The sequence below is a fragment of the Solea senegalensis genome, linkage group LG13 (genome assembly GCF_019176455.1).
Source record: "Solea senegalensis isolate Sse05_10M linkage group LG13, IFAPA_SoseM_1, whole genome shotgun sequence".
In the NCBI taxonomy this organism is placed as follows: domain Eukaryota; kingdom Metazoa; phylum Chordata; class Actinopteri; order Pleuronectiformes; family Soleidae; genus Solea; species Solea senegalensis.
The window spans coordinates 19073601-19093815 of NC_058033.1; the positions used below are offsets into that span (position 1 = coordinate 19073601).

Consider the following 20215-nt stretch of genomic DNA (forward strand, 5'->3'; position numbering starts at 1 on the left):
TGTTTGGCCCAAAGTACGCAGTTGGTTATTACTATTTGTATTTTTGAGACTCTTTTCCATTCACCAGTTCTTAATTGTTTTGATTTATTAGCTCAATTTTATAAACGTAATGATTAAAAACAATTTGAGTTGTTGAGTTTTTTTTAAAAAAACATCCCTCGGTTGACTTCGAAAAAAGTTACTTTACATTCAGGCACTTGGCAGTGATTGACGGTCGTGGCCGTTGCTAAGCAACGGAATGCGGACACGCCCCCGAGACTGTACAGCTCTTGCCAGTCCTCTTATTAAACAGGCGTGAAGTAAAAGTACTGCTAAGAAAAGAGGTGATAAAACATGTTATAGCTTTTCCACGACTGAGTTTCCCTTGTTCCTCCTGCGGTCAGAGAAAGTGACGAAGTGAAGCAGGTGATGGTCGAGGTGGAGCAAACATGTCCGACGACGACGACGAGAGTGTTTGCAGTGTAGTTGAGGACGTGAGGGTGAAGTTTGTGGAGGAGACAGTTTGTGCTCTGCTGCGACTCAGCCGTCAAACATGGGAAAAAAGTGCCGCTGACGAGGAGTTTCAGACTCTTCTGAAAGACTTTTTTGAGAAGGAGTTTGTTATTTTCTTCACAGCGATAAAAGGTTGTCTGGTTGCCTTAAAGCAGGTATGACTGTGTAATGTTATTCATAATTAGCATTAGCATATGTGTGCTGTGATTTTAGCATTCCCCAAACACACCAACGTTTTACTGAATTACTGTTTTAAAGGTTCTGTGAGTCACATTTAAAAAGCTTTATCTGCAGACATTAGTTATACCATCGGTTAGAATGTTTGTGTAAGTGCACAACTGCCTAAAATTTTAAAAGGTTTGTTCTTTTTAAGCCTTATATATATGTACTTGGGCCTTCCTTATAGAGGTGGCCATCTTGCCCTGCCATCTTACTACAGTAGCCTGAATGGACAAACCAGAGTGTGCATTTCACTTTCTAAGCGTAAATGTTCAACACAAATGAATATGAATTAAGTCCTTTCTGGTATGATGTGAATGAAGGAGTCCTCTCTGTTACACTCTGCACTCGTCACCAGATGTCTTTTATTCTTACTCACTTTCGTTCTTAAAATATTCAGTAAGGTGCAAAACCTAGTCAAATATGTATTGTGTTGTCTTTACATTTCAATACTAAACGTGCACTAGAACGGGATTAGAATGTGTCAATAGTTTGTACAGAATCAGGTGTTTATCACAGATGACGGATTATCTTATGTGGTTTCCATATTCCCGTTGCATCCTCCGCACTGAAACCACTTGAAGCTCAGCTTCAACTGTTTTTTTAACTGCGGTGAGATGGTGATTGGAAAAATGTCACTTCCCAGGAAGCTGGGCTTCCATGAAAGTGGATAGGGGGTTGGGTGGTTGTGGTGCGGGGCTTTTGCATGATGATGGGAGGAACAGTTTCTGATTGGCAGCATTTGAGAAACATACACAACAGTGGAGCCTTTTCTGCATCAGTCCTGTGTGGATTTTGCGAGGGTCGTCTGTTGACAAATAGCTGGTTGTTGTGTGTTATTTGCTCAGCGATATATTCCTTTTTTTTTTCATTTTTACATATATACAATTTAAATAAAAACACCATTATACCATTTCAGTTTTACATAAAATTCCTTGTTCCAGTTGTTTGTTTGCAGAATTTATGTAAGAACTGTGCCTGATATGAGCTTCCCCATTTCAAAGACCAGCAACCCCAACTGCATTGTGATAATAATCAATGTTAAATAATTTATGAAGCATTTTATTACAATAATATGTTTGGCCATATCATCCAGCATTAGCAAGGTGGCCTTTTATTTGTTTAGAATTGCCATTATTTGTTTTTTGTAACATTTTGTTTCATTGTCAAATGCAGGTCCCACCTGTTGCTCAAGACAAGAAAATCTATTTACTAAAGAAGAGGTTTGAGCCTGTGAGCTCTGAAAACTACAGGGAACTTGTGCTTTCTGGCCTCTTGTCTCCCTCGCCACTTCTGCAGCTGGCAGGCACAGTGGAGCAGGTGACTGTTACACCCCCTCATCATCACACACCTGCTGCATCTGCCGCAAGTTATTTTTGTTTGTAGCTTGCCTTTGTGAGTTCTGGATGAATTCATTTTGTGTCTCTTTTTGCATAGGTATGCGCCCCACTGCTGTCAAACAACAAAAACCACCAGATGTGGCCAAATCTGACATCTGAAGACATAATTCGACATGTGGAGAACATGTGCAGCAAAACGTCAGTCTTACGAGGACAGGTTTTAGGGGAAAGCGTCCTCCCTCTCCCAACTGCAACTGACTGGATAGAAAATTTACACGACTCCGTTGAAATGTAGGAATATACATTAAACAGCCACTTAGGTGCTAAGTGTACATAATAAAGTGTCCAAAAGTCTTGTTCGATGTTCACCATCTTGAACCAGTTTGGTCATGCTCCTCTGACCTCTGGCATAAACAAGGCATTTTGCCCCCAGAGACATTAAAGATGGTTCTGTATGAAATCCCAGTTGGTCGTCAGTTTCTGAAATACTCAGAACAGCCTGTCTACCACCAACAACCATACTATATTCAAAGTCTAATCACCTGTCTTCTTGAACTTCAACAGGTGTAAATGCATTTGGTTGCTTCCATGAGATGGCTGATTACAGATATATGCAGTAACAAGCAGTTTGACTTAATTAAGTGACCAGTGAATTTAAATATGAAAAATTCCTATCATCATCATCATTTACACACTTTTCACAGGTATAATAACTATGACCGGGTGTTGGCCCACACCATAGAGACCCAGGTCATCATCTGGGCCAGTCTAATCCAGAAGATTTTAAAGGAGAATTCATCAGATCTACTCATGACAGGCTGTAATCCCGGGCCCACCGTAGAGCTGAAGTTTTGGGCATCCAGGATGAGCAATATACAGAACATTTATCACCAGGTATTCTCTTTTACTCCTGATATCTCCTAAAAATATAGTTTAATTTATTTTCCTCTTCTGACAGCCACTGTGTGTCCAAGTGTTTGCAACTTTCACTTGCTTTTACTTGTAGCTTCAGAGTCCAATTGTTCAAAAGATGGCAAAAATGTTGGAGATGATGGATAGCAGCTATCATCCAACAATCAAGACTCTAGTTGGAAATGTATTTGAGGGTAAGAATAGTTGCTCTCTTTCCCAAAGTTGAAAGAGTGTTTGCAAACTTTTTAACATTGATTATGTTGTAATTATTTATATACTGTCTGAATACTGTATATATTTTGTCTGAATCAAAAAGCGCTACAAGAAGCAGAGGACATTAACCTCCATCTGCAGCCACTGCATGCTCATGTGTCTCAGCTGAAGAAGAAAGGATTTTCTCACTGGGAAACTCTCCTCCCTGCACTGTTTCACATACTCTTCCTTATCTGGGCCAACTGTAAATCTTATCAAAGACCAGCACGCATTGTCGTGTTACTACAGGAACTGTGCAATATGCTCATTGAAGAGGTAAGAATCCTAATTTAAAACTTCTGTGACGTATTACATCGATATTACAAGTACATGTGAAGTTAGCTTTCAAATGTGCCTTTTTTATTTTGCTTCTCTGAGACTCGGTTATTATTCTGAATACGGTTAATGATTGTGAGTTTGAGCAAACTCAACGATACACATTTTTTTCAACCTGCAGGCATCCACCTACCTATCTGATGATCTGCTGCTCAGAGAGGACCCAGTGGAAAGTCTGCAAATGGTAAAGAGAGTAATCCAAGTTTTCAGATGTTTCAGAGGCTGTTACCAGACCCAGAGGGAGCGGTTGGTCAACCATGTGAAACATGCACCCTGGGATTTCCCATCTGCCATGATTTTTGCACGTTTCAACCAGTTCCATAATCGTATGCTACAGCTGGAGGTGAGGCGAGGTTTTTTCGTATTCAGGTGTCACAGTGAAGTTGTTGGGTTTGTTTTTCAATGCAATGTTATCTTCACAGGGCTTATTTGAAATAATGCTGGAATTTCAGAGGATGGAAAAGCTGGAATTTGGTGGACTCCAAGGGAAACTCTACAGTGAGCGTGTTGCTCAGCTGTATAAAGAGTTTACTAATCACTGCCAAATGATGAAGCACAGTGAAAACAGCCCATTTGACTTAAACTCTCAGGTAAAAATATTTATAAATCACTTAATTGGCATTCCAAATGTTAACTATGAGTTAGTACTCACTGTAGATTATTCTAATTCAGTTGTTTATGATATATTCATTTAAAGTGCATGGTAAACTCTTGTCTTCTTAAATATGTCACCAGGATTTTGAAAATGAATATAAGGCTTTCAAAGAGTGGATTGTGGACTTTGAACGCCACCTTGCCAGCCTTCTATGCTTGGCTTTTAAGGATTGTTCAGGACTGGAGTCAGCTTCCAAAGTAAGCAGGATTGGATGACAGTATGATATTGATTAGTGCCAGTAAAACAGTGGGACAACTTTTGTTTTATTTTATTGTCTTTAAGCTGCTAACTATTGTTGGACCCTTCCTGGAGAGAAGACAAATTAGACTGATATTCAGCCCCAGCCTCCATTTGCTGCAGCAGTATTTCAGAGATGAGTTGGAGAAATGTAAATTCCTGTTTAAATCCCAGATCTATCAGGTACTACAGGTCACACTTTGATATTTTGTCTATCCAAGACACATGAATAGAAAAATAATTGATTTTACTTTTTTTGGATTACAGCGGGAAAGAGGTCTGATTAAGAACACGGCTCACACATCTGGGGCTTTGAAGTGGGCAAAAATGATCAGACAACGCATTGAAATACCATGGAAGAAACTAAGAATACTTTTTGACATGTTAGTAAAAACACTTATTTATTATTATTCAATCATCAGCAACGCTAGTTAGCCAGAAAGAGTTATTGGCAGATTGATTCAGTTAACTGACAGTTTACTGTCTCCAGGCTTGCAGGAAGCGTGGAGATGGCGAAGGACCACAAAATGTACATGGAAATGCTGAGTCTCCTGGAGCAATATGAGCATGATGTTTACACTGACTGGTGTAATGGTTTAGAGCAGTCTTGCTTGATCAACCTGAACCAGCCCCTAATCTCCAGAAATGCCACATCTGGCCTGGTCTCAGTCAACTTCAATCCAAAGGTAATCAATCAATCAATGTCTCTGCAAACACAAATGCAAGTCACTGCTTAATATGGTCAGCTGTCCCATGCCTAAATATGTATTTTTATATATATATGTACATGTATGTATATGTATATGTGTATGTATACTATATATGTGTATATATACTGTATATATGTATATATATCTGTCATTGTTTACACTAAACATTTCTTGAGACATTTCCACATTTCCACTGTATTTATCCATTTACTTCACTCCTCAGCTCGCTGAAGTCTTAAAAGATGTGAAATACATTCAGAGTCTCAGTAAGGGTCAGATCCCTGCAGCTGCAATTACTGTTTTTGAAAAGCGTGACATGTTCACAAAGGTAAGAAACAATCAAGTTACCTGCAGCCTAATTTACTCTAATGTATACTTATCTGAGTTAAGCCATAACCAATATGTGTTCTTGTTCCTCACATAGTATGTGAGCAGTCTGCAGCTGTTAGTACAATGGTACAACAAGCTCAAGATGACAGTGCTGGCAGTAGAACTTCCTCTAATCCGAGCTGAGCTGGACTCTATAGACCTGCAGTTGATGAGAGCAGAGACTGACTTCACATGGCAGGACCTGGACTGCGGGAGCTTCATCAGCACTACAAAAGATCTGGTCCAAGACCTTGCAGGTCGAGTCTGTAAAGCCAAGGATAACTGTGAAGCCATTCAGTCTCTCATGAAAGAATGGCGCAAACAAGCCATGTTTTGTAGAAAAGACAACAAGAGAGGTTCACTTATACAACTGGAAGACAGAGGAGACCGTGTCAATAAGAAGTACAACGCAATAATGAAGGACGGAGCTGCAGTCCATAAGCTGGTGCAGGTGCATATGGCTACATTTATAATAATATTCACTCTTGTGCATTATAGATTTTTTTATACAATACTTGGTGCATCGTGTCAAAACCGGTGATATTTGTTTTTTCATAATTAAAAAAGAAATAGAAAAAAAGGTGTTTTGACACTGTGAGAAACTCAGCAGAGGTTTGCCTTCTCTGGGTGCTTTCTCTAGTTTGTAGAGAAAACACTCAATACAGGTATGATAGAATAAGTGAAAATCAAATTTGTATTGAGGTTCAGCAAAATGTCTGTGGAGAAAATAATAAGGGACTCTGTCTTCAAGTGAAGGTACAGTGTATCATTCATTTATATTTTTTAACATTTCTGAGCTCTTGCTTGAAAAATAAATTCATAATAATGCTTCACCTGATGAAGACTTGCACTGAGACATTGCAGCAGTTGATGCAAGTTGTACCCTATGCAGGACTGCAAAGATTCCTTTTGTTTTTTTGATGTGCAGTGTTAGTGTCTAGCAGGACCTCAGGAATTTTGTTTGTGTGTATTTTTCCCTGCCTCACTAAAGACCACCTGTCTGTTCTTTATGGGTTTTTGTTCTGATTCTGATCTTCTTATTGAATATCACCTACTTATTCTGAAAATTATTCAAATTATTAACAGTTTTGTGCAAACCTTCTCTCCAATATCCTATAACATCTTCAGGAGAATATGGTCCTTTTTCATGCTGACCCAGCTTCAGAGATGTGGCAGTCATACCTGGAATATGTGGACGAGATGGTGGTGGAGGGGCTTTACAGCTACATCAGTAGCTCTCTTCAGTTTTTTGTTGACAACATGGAGTCTCGGTCAAACCAGGCTCCTCTCTTTGAGGCTCAGTTGATGCTGAATGGCTCCCGAGTGGTTTTCCATCCCTCACTGGAGCGAGATGCAGGGGACGGCCTCTATGAACTGATAGAAGGACTGGTCAGAGACATATACAAGACATCAGTGAATGTGAAAAGAGTGGCTGATCACCTGTGCATGGAGAGTTACCAGGTACTTGAAACATGCAAGACAAATAACAACACATACATACAATACATTTTGTGTTAATCAGTCTGTACATTGTCTAAAGTGCAAGTGTTTTGTATTGACCAAAAAACTCCTATTGTGATGGATAAAACTTTGTGAAATCTTTACATTGTATTCCTGTAGTAATAGTAGACACTCCAGGTGTTATATTTTATGTAATCTTACTCTTACAGGATGTAATGGATGACATGCAAGATTTGTTGGACCTGAGACAAGAAATAATGGAGCGCGTGGAAAATGTTCTGAGGAAAGCAGTAATTTACCAGGGAAAGTTTGACTGCTACACGCATCTGTGGAAAGATGACAGTGCTGAGTTTCTCAGCTTGTTTCTCCTGTATGGACGTCCACTTACAGATGAAGAGACAGAGGCTCACGGAGCAGATGTGCTCCCTGAGAGCCCTCCCACAATCGATAACTTCAAAAAACAGGTAAAACAGAAGGCTTTCATGAAATCATGCATCACATTTTTCCATACATGGCAGCTGCCCTAATTGTTTCCCCCCACTGCGGTCTTATTTTTACAGATCGATTGCTTTGAGGATCTCTACATAGAGATTTCCAAGCTTGAGGATTTCAGAGTCTTTGATGGATGGTTTCGGGTGGACATCAAGTTCTTTAAAGTCAGCCTCCTTAACTCTGTTATGAAGTGGAGTTGGCTTTTCAAAGAGCACCTTCTCACATACGTCACACAGAGGTAAAATTCAGTTCTGCATGGCTATTAAATACAGGCTTCATTATAATATTAGCGGTTGTCCTCACTGTGTGTTCTTTCCCACTCAGTCTCGATGAGCTGCAAATGTTCATTCGAGACACTGTTGAAGGGTTAAATCATCCTGTATCTAAAGGAAACCATTGTGGTCTGGTGGAAGTTATGAGTCACTTGCTGGCTGTCAGAGACAGACTAACAGCCACAGACAAGATGTTTGAGCCTCTTAAAGACACAATAGTACTCCTAGAACGATACGGTGTGGCCATACCAGAACAGGTCTACTCCCAGATGGAGGTAAGAAAAATAATTCATTGTTGGTAGTCTTTACTTAAAGGTTTAAATGCATAACATTTAAACATAAACAAATGTCTGTTATATTCAAACATTGTCAAATGAGTTCACACAATACTCTCTGTGTTTTCATGATTCTCTCTGAGAATTGTAGTTTTTTTATGTTTGTGTTTGTTGTGACATTCCCATTCTGCACACAGATTAATGCTTTTTATGTCATGACTAAGTAGGTGAGTTGGAAGAAACATGTTTGAGTAAATCAAAACAGGTTCATACATCAGAACTATGGCTGGAAACACAAAGAAGTGCCCATGAAACGTTTCAGAAATTCTACAGCTAAAAATGTACCTGGATAATCTGTAGGACTTCACAGCCATATTTTAATCACTTTGGCTTTTGATGAATGTGCAATATTGAAAATCTGTAATCGGCCAACAGCAGTTGAACGCTGGCTGAACAACTGCCTGACTGTGTGCCACAACTGCTGCTGTTTCTACCACCAGCTACACTTACGATACTGTATACAACACATAACCTACCTCACTCTCTCTCTCTGTCTCTGTCTCTGTCTCTCTCTCTCTCTCTCTGTGAGTGTGCGTGTGAGTGACTGAGAGAGAGTGTTGGTTAGGGAGGGTCAAAGAGACCGCAGACTGTTTTGGTAATTACTCAGAAATCCACAGAGGGCAATAGAGGTTCCACACTGGAGCTTTAACTCTTTTACTAACAACAGATACATAATTTGGAGGCTAATAATCTTAATGCTGTGTATTTATTTTTTGTGGCCATGCAAACCAATTTTGTCCATAGGAGCTCCCTGAGAAATGGTGTGCTGCTAAGAAACTAACCATTAAAGTGAGGCATGAGGTGGCTCCCATGCAGAATGCGGAAGTGATGGTTTTACGCAGACGATGCATGGCATTTGAGGTGACCTGTCACTCTTTGCTCTTATTTTCAGGGAAATTACATGTGCACGTGTTTGATCTAAATGTACTTTTTTATGTTTTAGGTTAAACAAACTGAATTCAGGGAGATGTTCAGAGCAACAGCACCCTTTGGTTACATTGCAGTGTATCCCTACATCAGTTTGGAGAAAGTAGGAATTTAGCAATTGCTTGATTATAGCATAAAAACGACAACAGAATGTTCTGTATGGATAACAGTTTTCATGTGTTGTTTCCAAGTCTGAAAAAGCAATTCGAGACATGGAGAAGGAAGTAGCAGAGCTCCAGAAGGCCACAAATCTATTTGATGTTATTATTCCTGACTATAGAGACATTAAGCTCTGCAGGAGAGAAATCACCATCCTCAAAGAGCTGTGGGACATTGTCATATTTGTGCAGGTAGTAGCTTAATTTGAAGTGAATCCAGCTTAATAACTATCTAAATTTAATTTAAAGAACTAAATTTACCCATTAAGTCCTCTGACCCCGGTCTGTATGCAACTTTATCTTTACAGAACAGTGTGAAAAACTGGACAATGACCAAATGGAGGGAGATAAACGTGGAACAGATGGATGCCGAATTGAGGGGGTTTGCCAAGGTGAGGTCACCAACAGTGCTACATCACATCACACATCTCTCCTGCTGTCTTACTGTCAAGTACCGTTTGTCACAGTTGCCCCTAATAAATCATTACGTTTACCTGCCTTCTGTTTGTGTAGGACATACGGAAGCTTGACAAGGAGGCTCGTGTATGGGATGTGTATTCTGGGCTAGACCTTTACGTAAAGAACCTGTTGACATCACTGCGTGCTGTGAGTTATCTACAGAACCTGGCAATACGAGAGCGCCACTGGATGCAGCTAACTGGAACAACACAGGTGCATTCAGTACTCACAGTAGAGGTCTTGCTCGAGAACCCTTGTTTTCCTACGGGACAGAACTTACTTTGCATTTTACTGTAATTCTTTTTAAACAGATGAACATCACTGTCACTGACACTACCACCTTGGAAGACCTCTTGGCGCTGCAGCTCCATTTGTTCGAAGATGAAGTTCGCAATATAGTGGATAAGGCAGTCAAAGAAGTGGCCATTGAGAAGGTTCTTGTTTACTTATAAATGGTCAAACACATTGGTATTAATTTTAATTTAACTAACTAAATGCATGATCTAAAAAGATCTTAAATGTGGCTTAGGTTAAGGTTACAAAATGTGGGTGTTGGATAGTAACATGAAACTAAGAAAGCCACCTGAATTGTGTTTAGCTTCACTTTGGGTTGGGTTTATAGTCTATAGGACTTACAGATCCAGACAGACAAACTGTTGGTGGCTTATCAACCGGACATAGTGGTTGTTGATAAGCAGCAAAGAGGGCAGTAATGATAGTTGTTGCAATCCCAAGCGAAAGAGAAACATCAAGAAGTAGGAACACAGGAAGCTTGAGCAATACCAAGGGAGCGAGAGAAGATGTGGGGAGTAAAGGTAACTGTGGTCCCAGTGATGACAGGAGCACTAGGAGCTGTAACCTCTAAAGTGGCTCCAACAGATTCCAGGAACAACGTCTCTGTCAACATTTAAATTCTGCACAATATTAAATTAAATACAGTTCACTTAAAATACTGCAGATGAATATCAGATGAAATACAGTATTCATCTGAATTGATATCATTGTACTTTCCATTATTTACATTTCAGGTTGTGACAGAAATCAGTGAAAGGTGGGCATCAATGGAGCTTTCATATGAAGATCATTACCATACCTCCGTGCCTCTTCTTAAATGTGATGAGGAGCTTATTGAAACTCTTGAGGATCATCAGGTAAATATCCAGGTCACTGAACATGACTGTCTGTGAGAGGCACTGATAGTGAATAGAGATGAGAGTTCAGAAGGAGAGGCCCCATTGACTGTCAAACAGCACAGCTGTGGGGAGAGAGGTCCCTATTGAGTCCCCTAGATTTATTGCTGCTGTAGGACACAGGCCATTGTTGCACTGTGGCAGTCTTTGTACTTGTACAGCAGATGTATCGGACCAAAGGGGTTATAGCCAGCAATTAGAAGTCATGACACTTTAGTGTGTCTATCTTTGTATAAAAAGACTGTTACATCCCACACTTTTTTATTGCATGACATGCTAATGAGGTTGAATGTGGGTGGAAATTAAACTGACACATGTTATGATGTCTGGAAATCAAGAAATATCTCCAATCAGGTGTTAGTTTTGTTTGAGTTTTGCTTCAGACCAAAACCTTAAGAAAATATGTGTTAATGTTTCTATGTTCTCATCCTCAAGGTTCAGCTTCAGAGTGTCTTTCAGAGCAAGCATGTAAATCACTTCCTGATCCAGGTGTTGGCGCGAGGCCCCTTATTTTCCCGCGGCGCTTATATCACACACGACAATAATATATTGTTTAATCCCACGTGAGATTTCGGGATTCATAAATAAAACAGTGTAAACAAACGCTCTAATCCAACATCCCATTAAAACATCCCAAAAATACAAATTCCATAAATCACAAATAACAAAAAAAAAAAGTCCGCTTCGGAGGGATTTTTAAAAAATAACCGATTATTTATTTAGTTAGTTAGTTCATACTTCACACACTTTTTTTTGCAAGTGAAAACAAGAGTGCAGGGGAGCAACCATAAATAAATAAACACTTAAATTAGATGATACTGTAAATAACATGGGCTATATAAATCCATATAGCTTACATAAATAAAAACCTATTCACATTAAAATGTTAAAATGTAGCAGCAGCAGCAGCCAAAAGCCACACTGGTGTGTATCAGTGTCATTTTAATTCATTATTTTAAATAAAGATAAAGAAAATGAGTGTGTAAGAATAGCTTCTTCTTTTTTTGCTGTGCATGAAACACAATCACATGATTTAGTAAAAGAGTAGATTCGTTTGCAAAAAATTGTGGTGTTGGTAAAAGTGTGAGATATTGTTGTTTAATCCCTTTTTTTTTTAAATAAAACAACAACAAACAGGTGAAAATACACTTGGGTGCTTCTGCATAATGTGAGGTGAAAGGTCAACGCTGACCACGACCAACAATAATACAAATTCCAATTCTATCTTTTTCCACAAAGCCACAACTCCGCTGTCATTCTTTAAGAAGTATATCCCAACAATAATAAACTCAATTTATGACTTTCTTTTAAATAAAAATAACAAAACGTGAAATATCCCTGAATGTGACGAACTGCCAGGGTGAATTTACTGAAAATCCGTTCTGAGTGTGTGCAAGATACGAGCTCAACAACACCAACACCTGCTCACAGTTTTTTTTATATATATTTAACATCGTCATTGATAATAAAGTCCCCATATCAAAATCACAAAAATCCATCAAAGTGCAACGAGTGAGTGACACGAAAATGAAAAGCTTCAAAGACCAAAGTCTTTTAATCCCAGACGAGAGAGAGAGACGCTGCTTAGAGCTGTTGACAGATCCCTGTGAGTTATAGGCTACTTAGGTTATTATTAATCACTCGATCAAAAATGTAGTAGGCTATTTTATTCATGATGTGAGAAACTCAGTGCACCGCAGAGTATTTCATCCGTTTCTGTTTCTGCCGCTGGTTGCAGAACCACACTCGAACCACGTTCTTTTTCAGGTCCAGCTTTTCTGCGATGGCCGCAATTTTCTCCGAGGACGGCCGCGGCTGGATGGCAAAGTACGCCTCCAGAGAGCGCTTCTCCGGCGCCGCGATGGACGTGCGCTTCCTTTTCCTCTCGTTGCCGCTGAAAAGGTCCGGCTTGTTGCTTTTCTCCCGGTACGCAGCCTCCGCCTCCTCCAGCCAGGCCTGGAGAACCGGCTTCAGCGCGATCATGTTGTTGTGGGACAACGTGAGGGACTCGAACCTGCAGATGGTGCTCTGGCTCAGTGACCCCACTCCGGGGATCTTGAGGTTGGCCAGCGCAGACCCGACGTCCGCCTGGGTCACTCCGAGCTTGATCCTCCTCTGCTTGAACCGCTCGGCGAAGGCTTCCAGCTCCCTGGGATCCGACTCCACGTCGTTGATGCACGCCATGCCGCCGTGCACTGACAGGGAGTGAGGGTGGGCCATGTTGGCCATCGCCTGATGCAGCTGCCCCATGGTCTGCAGGTGGTGGTGGGGGTGCTGGTGGTGGTGGTGCGCCGTTGCAGTCATCCCTGGAGGTTCCGGAGCACCCATCCCGGTCACGGCCAGGCTGGTGGAGAGGTGCTCCAGGAGGTCCCCGGCCTCCAGGGTCTGTCCCAGGTGATGGTGGTGGTGGTGGTGATGGGACGCGATGGTGGAGGGGATGTGGGAGATGGGCACCGTGGTGGAGGAAGAAGAGGAGGCTGAGGTGCAGGGGACACTGCTCATGGTATGGTAAGTCACGTCTGGTTTGAACGGGTGACTCTTGCCGTGAGAGACAATGCTGTCAGCAGCCGCCAGAGCTTCTGCCCGTGCCAGCAGGCTCTCATCAAAGCCTCCGAATATATTGCCCTGCAGCTGCAAGCAAGAGTGCGCATACTGGAGTCAGTGGGGAATTCTGTCAGGCAACTCTCAGCATCTAAAAAACATTTTCCAAAGGCATGCAGCGCCGAGGAGAGCAGAGAACCCTCCTCAAAGCGCAGGTCATAAAAATTAATATGAAAGCAAGAGCATCGGTGGAATAGACGTGGGGGAGGAGGGGGGAGATGGGAGGGGGTGAGAGTAAGGGGGAGAGATAGGGGATAGAACAAAGTCCTGTCAAATCAACTTAACAGACATTTTCCAGTGTGATATCCCCTCCCCACCACCACCACCTCCTCCTCTCACCCACTCCACTCCACCACCAGTCTACCGCGACCTGAACGTACCTGCGGGGCGGGCAGACAGACTCTGCGCATGCCCTCCGAGCCTGAATGCAGGCCGGTGTACTTGGGCTCGTGCAGAGCAGGGTGCATGGAGAAATGCTGCTTGCCGTTCATGGTCATCCTCCTCCTCCCTGAAAGCACCTCGCAAGCAGTGTGGCCCCTGACATGTAAGCCGGGGGGGCGGACAGCTTCAGAGCTCCTCTGCTCTCCTTCACCGGACTGAGCTGTTCACATTGGCGGCGCCTCCCGGCATCGCCCCCAACCTCCCCACACCTCCTCCCCCCCCTTCTTTTTCAGCCTCCCTCCTCCTTCCCTCCCACTTACTCCTCTTACAAGTTGCAAAATCTTGGCCTGTGTGCGCAAGCGTCGAATCAATCCTAACCTGATACGGAATCACTATAACCTGATAAAATATCGATCATTGTTGAGACATTAATTATGGCTATACAGTATGTCACGTATATTTTTAAATAATCCTCATCCTTGTGTGTGTGGTTTTGTACAAATTCAACATCATCTATATCAGTATAATAATTACATTTTAGTCACCATCGCCACTTCTGTTAATAAGATTATTATTAGTATTGACGTGTGTCATTAACGTGTGTTCAGCCATTCAGTATTAAAGGAAACAAGGATTTGTACTCTTTCAGCACCATGGACCGCGCAGGAGCGACCCGCGTCACCTGTTGAGCGCAACTCTTTCAGAACCATGGACAGTGCAAGAGCGACTTACGCCCCCGTGGTCCGCACATTCACATTCAGCACCATGGACAGCACTCTCTCCGTAAAACTATTGTTGTCTTGTTTGAACTCTTTCAGAACCATGGAGAGCGCAGGAGCGACCTGCACTAACCTGTGATGCGTTGTGTTGGTGAAACACACAGAAACTGCACTAAACATAACAACAGGTTCTGACACAGGAGCCTTTGCCCGGCCTTTCCCCCCCAAAAAAACGCGCACCGTTCCCGGTGCCGCAGCGTTACAGGCTTGTCATGTGACTGCCTGGTTTAAACCCACGTCCAGAAAGAGGAGCCAGGGCGGGCAGAGGTGAAATGATGACACTACAAGTCCATCTGATAGTGCCGGCCGCTTCTCTGGTTCCCCCAGACTCTGAATAATTCAGCAGCGCGGTGGCAGGCATCCATTACCACGTTGGCATGTGCTTATTCATTACACAGATTAAAAGAGCCAATGACTTTTCTCACCGTGTAAACCTGTTGCAGGCCGAATCTGGAATTAATTCGAACAGTAACACAACTCTTTTGCATATCACCTTTAAAACACGATTTTCAAACGCGTGATATCCTCAGTAATAAACTGGATGTTTTGATTGATTAAGAGACCTATGTGCTGCTGTGTGTAGTCCAAATGTAAAATCTAAATAAATACATTAATCCAACCTTTAAAAAAATCACATTAGTGTCTAAAACGAAAAAAAGTTACTCATGAATAAAGCATGAAGTTGCTTTTCTCACTTTTGGCAGCTTTCTCCACCACTGGCACCATTCATAATTGAATGGTCATTGTTTACACCTCTGTCATCTCTGTGCTTTTTATACCACGAAGATCACTTCTGACATGTTTCGTGTAGAATGCTGTCACATTTGCAGCTGCACTCCAGCAGGTGACCACAACAACTGTCACAGGATTCACAGCACATGGTGATTATAGTCAGGGTACTAAAGTATAATCCATATTTCTGAACAAAATACGGAAAAACGGATTTTGTTTTCAGCATGAAAAAACGGGAAACAACAAACAAACAAATAACGGCCCAAATTTGGTTTTTGCGAATTCCTTTTTTCGTTTTTTGTTTCTCATTTATTAATATGACGGCGGATAGACCGGAAGCAGAAGTGGCATGTAACTACCTCAAAATAAAAGTAGCGTGCTAATTTATTTTCATGCATAATAAAGTAAAAAAAAATATATATATATATATATCTTATCTTTTATCTTATTATCATGTATTATTATAGGCTACCGTTCTCCTTCTACAGCTATGTATGGTTCACATTTATTTTAGTCAAGTGAAACTATAACAGCTGGTTGTTTTGGGAGAACGTGATACATAATTATTATTATTTTAGCTGAGTGTGTGAATGCACATTGTGGAAAACCTTTAGCCGAATTACATTCCCTGCTTAAATAAAGAGCATCTATAACGTACACAATAATAGTGCTAATAATCATTGAAAATGAGAACTTGTGAAGTTATGACTTCAGTGCTGGTGTTTAGCCACAGGGTGGCGCAGTTATCACATGAAGAGTAGACCTGAGCTGCGATCGCGAGCTGCTTATTTCAGCCAAGAGGAGCAGGTTGTTTTAATGGAGAGCTGTGAGGAATAGAAAAAAGGTGATCACAGCCAAATATGACAAGAGATGAACTAATAACCCCCATCTTCAAAAATGGAGATAAATTAGACCCTAACAACTACAGAGGGATATGTGTCAGCAGCAACCTGGGCAAGTGTCAAACTGGATTCATACACAACTATAGAACCATAAATCAAAAATATTTTCCACCAAATGCTAACGTGACGTCACGTGTGTGTTTTCAACGCATCTGTTTTCAAAAAACTGACTTAGTATAAATATATAATTATATAGTATGACACCAAAAACTGCCTTCATACTGTCAAAACGTGTCCTAGTACAGAATGTCGTAAAAAAAATGTATATTATTTAGTAAACTATCCAATTATAAACTGTCAAAAATGTCCCTATACCATTAAAACTGTTAAGAATGAGTATCTAGTCTGGCCAGTAGGGGGTAGGTTAAGTAAAAAAAAACTGTTGAGGAGCAGTGGTTTAGTAGAATTTCAAAATAAAAGTGTCCCTGTTGATATGGACCAATATAGTTGACAATAAAAAGGTTTTCATGTATTTTCCTCACATTACACATTACACTTCACACTGGTGGCCAAAACTAAAAAAAGACAAGATCCTAAAGCTTACTGACTTGAAAGTAAACCGTCAAAAGCCCTAAGAGAACCTGAAGAACTTTATGAGCAGTTGGCTGAGTGTACAAGAATGCTTCTGTGAAGTCATGAGATCATAGGTTCGGTTCTTGTGGGGAGCAACAGCTTTTAAAGCTCTACATCCAAACTCAAGCCTGGGTGTCTGTTTTTAAATGAGAAAGTTAAGTACACCAAGTAAGTTATCATCAGAATGAGTAGCTCACGCCATCAGAAAGAGTCTTGCATCTCCGAGGTTGTGAGTTCAAATGCAGTCAACTGAACTTCAGACCAACATAAGAATTTAAGAATACCAGCAACGTTTCCTTCTGCAGGTCAGTGAGAGTAGCTTGTTCTGTTAGAGTAAGACTTGTATGTCTAAGGTTATGAGTTCGAGTCTTATGGTCAACTCATTGAGCGCGATGTTCAAAGTAAACAGTGAAAAGCTCTAAGAGAACCTGAAGATGAGAAGATGCAGGTAGCTCAGTGGCCAAGAATGCTGCAGTGAAGTCCAGCACTCATAGGTTCGGTTCCTGTGAGGACCAGGATTTTTAACGGTCAACTTCCAAACTGAAGATTGAAAGGAGACCGAAAGCCCTAAATAGAGCAGGAATTTGTGGTGCAGTGGTTTTGTTCACAACCATGGGAATGTATGAGTTACAAGGTGACCGGTTCAATACCCCAGCCTTGCAGGTTCCATTCCTCAACCTTGCAGGGGTGGGGCAGGGCAGGTTGTGCAAGAAGTGAGGTTGGGCCAGGGCAGGACAGGAGAGAAGAAAAGAGAAGAGGAGGGGCACGGCAGGCCAGGTGGTGAGGTGAGGTGACAGGAGAGGAGAGGAGCAGGGAGTGAGAGGAGGAGGGGCATGGAAAGGTCAAAGGTCAAATACTTTATATTACACTGTGCAGCAAAAGGTAACCGCATTAAGACACTTAGGTGGTGGTGGCCTTGGCCACCACCACCCAACTGTCTTAACGGATTTAAGACAGTTGTTGGGGTGGGCCTTCCCCCCCACTCTTCTGCTTGCTGGACTCTGCAGGCGTCCACCACCCTTCCAACTGTTTTGCTTGTTGGACTCTCTCCTGACTGAGGGGTACAACTCACTTGCACCCTGCTTGCCACTGGGGGGTACAACTCACTCGCGCCCTACTGGCCACTGGGTGGTACGACTCACTGCTGGCCACTGGGCAGTACAACGCACTTGGGGTTGGTCACCTAGTGTGCTCTGTCAGTCAGCAAGAGTTTAGGTTGGGTTTAGTTCTGTTCCAGTCAACAACTGCAGGGTTGGCAACTGGAACTGAACCTGCCACCTCGTTGTTGAGACACAACCGTATGGTTTGGAACAAATCCACCGTACCACTAAAGCCGCCTTCGTCTAGGATTGCTGTCTGCTTTTAATCTTGAGTTTGGATGTGGAGCTTTAAAAGCACCTGCTCCTCACAAGAACTGAACCTATGAGTTCAGGACTTCACAGCAGCGTTCTTGTCCACTGAGCCACCTGCTCCTCACAGTACTTCAGGTTCTATTAGAGCTCCTGACTGTTTACTTTGAACACTGAACTCTAACACTTGAGTTCTTCATAAGACTTGAACTGACAACCTCAGATGTACAAGTCCTGTTCTTCCAGCAGGAGCTATTCTTCCTAAACTGCAGAACAATACATTACTGGTATTTTTAACTTCTTATTTTGGTCTAAAGTTTGAAAGTAGTGCACAAGTTCAGTTGACAGTAAGCGTTGAACTCACAACCTCAGAGACACAAGCCATCTTCTGATGGACTGAGCTATTTGTGCTGACGATCTCGAGCTGCAGTGTTAGGTGTTTCTTAAGTTTCTCATCATTATTATTTTAAATTCTGCAGTTGTTAGAACCTGTAAAATGGCGAGGTAGGTTCCACAACAGCAGGATTGTCCCAGTCCAGCAGTCGACAGGTTCTGGTCCACAACCACAGGACTGCTCTGAACATTAATTATTCAGGAGGTTTTGACTGGTAGTATTGAAAATAGGATTATAAAATGTGGTCGTCATCTCTGACTCTGACACATGATCAGGTGACATACTATACTATGACTTTTTTTTGTTGATTTTGGACGACATACTATAGAATGACTTTATTTTGACAGTTTATATTTGGACACAAACATAATCCTGTGCTGCTACATGTAAATAATTCTCCAAATTGTATATCTATTTTAAAGAAATTCAACTCAACTCACTAAGTGCTTATACTGCGATTGTCCATCTTTGGTGACACTCAGGTGCGCAAGTGAAATAATATTAAGAAAAACAAGTTAGTGTTCAACCAATTCGCTTTTGTGTCCAACTGTGAAATGCACTCCATTCTCTACAGTAACAGTCTCATGACAGTTGTGACATTTTACACAACTTTTGAAATGAATCATCTGTGTTTATACTCGATAACAACTACAAGCGGATCCTTTCAGCAGCTTGATGAAGAGGAAATGTTCGTCCAGCAGGTGGCAGCATTTCAAAGAGGACATGAACATTGATAGTAGTCCAAAACACCCCACATCAGGAGCATGTCCGGATTCTCCTCCTCCTCTTTTTTCAGGTTTTACTGCGTGTGTCTGTGGCAGTGAATTTAGCCAGGGGCGGTCCAACAAGATTTAGGAAGAGTAAAGTTGATATGGTGGGTGTGAGCAAAGAGACACGTTTGGGGGTGTATGTTTTTTTTATTATTATTTATTTATTTATTTTTATGAGGGGTACCGGATCTGCCCAAATAAGTACCGGAACACAGGGAGGCCAAAATTAAGAGGTGCCAGATCTTGTTCCGGCAGGATCCAGCTCAAATTAATCCCTGGACACTGATGTGAAGGCCATGGTGTACTTTCCGTGACTTGGTACATTCCACTGTTCCCCTCTGTGTCGATATATTTGGAATGTTCCACTTTGTGTTTATCAGTCAGAGTTAATTCTTCCACACGGAGACAGAAGCAGGACGAGGACAGCGGAGACAAACATGTGGTCACTGCTGCCTCAATGATCCGCACATTTCTTAGATGTTCTGCTGACGCTCTGTTCACACCTGCTGTTAACATCCGACCTGAGGGATCCGATCACAGGTGTTCAGATTACACCTGTGACGTCACTGCTCCACATGTAGACACACACCCTTCATTACATTTCTTTTCAATACAAATGATGTTGTTTTCTGTTTCCAGGAAATGTTGATGTTATTGTTTTCTCTGAGTATTTGTTTGGGCCAGAAAATGTTTGAATCAGTGTTTCTCAAACCTGGAAATTATAATGGTTATGGTTTTTTCGTTTTTTGATGCTGAGAGCAAAATCTGTTTTTCCATATTTGGTTCAACACAAAAGGAAGGGGTGTTTCAGTATTTTCATTGGATGTGCGCCCCCTTGTGGACATAGCGTCACTTGCCGGAAGGGTGGTTGCTGTGAGGGCCCGCACAGTGCTGCTTTAAATGACTTTTTCTCTTCCG

General features: G+C 41.7%; 2 protein-coding genes across 2 annotated transcripts; one reads left to right on the plus strand and one right to left on the minus strand.

Annotated features, from left to right (window-relative positions):
- Positions 1 to 254: 254 nt before the first annotated feature.
- LOC122779735 (dynein axonemal heavy chain 11-like) lies at positions 255 to 11383 on the plus strand. Its single transcript, XM_044042323.1, has 26 exons — positions 255 to 647; positions 1888 to 2031; positions 2149 to 2342; positions 2756 to 2945; positions 3058 to 3157; positions 3280 to 3491; positions 3673 to 3894; positions 3974 to 4141; positions 4287 to 4403; positions 4489 to 4626; positions 4711 to 4826; positions 4934 to 5129; positions 5377 to 5481; positions 5578 to 5973; positions 6651 to 6983; positions 7193 to 7447; positions 7544 to 7713; positions 7800 to 8022; positions 8827 to 8943; positions 9026 to 9112; positions 9201 to 9359; positions 9476 to 9559; positions 9681 to 9839; positions 9938 to 10060; positions 10655 to 10777; positions 11252 to 11383. Exons 1-26 carry the CDS (start codon positions 429 to 431, stop codon positions 11381 to 11383), a joined length of 4482 nt encoding a protein of 1493 aa, XP_043898258.1. The 5' UTR covers positions 255 to 428.
- Positions 11384 to 11523: 140 nt separating this feature from the next.
- On the minus strand, positions 11524 to 14121 carry LOC122779272 (POU domain, class 4, transcription factor 3-like). The gene is made up of 2 exons (XM_044041441.1): positions 13798 to 14121; positions 11524 to 13447 (listed from the first exon to the last, which is right to left on the minus strand). The coding sequence occupies exons 1-2, from the start codon at positions 13912 to 13914 to the stop codon at positions 12503 to 12505; spliced, it is 1062 nt and encodes a 353-aa protein (XP_043897376.1). The 5' UTR covers positions 13915 to 14121; the 3' UTR covers positions 11524 to 12502.
- Positions 14122 to 20215: the final 6094 nt, after the last annotated feature.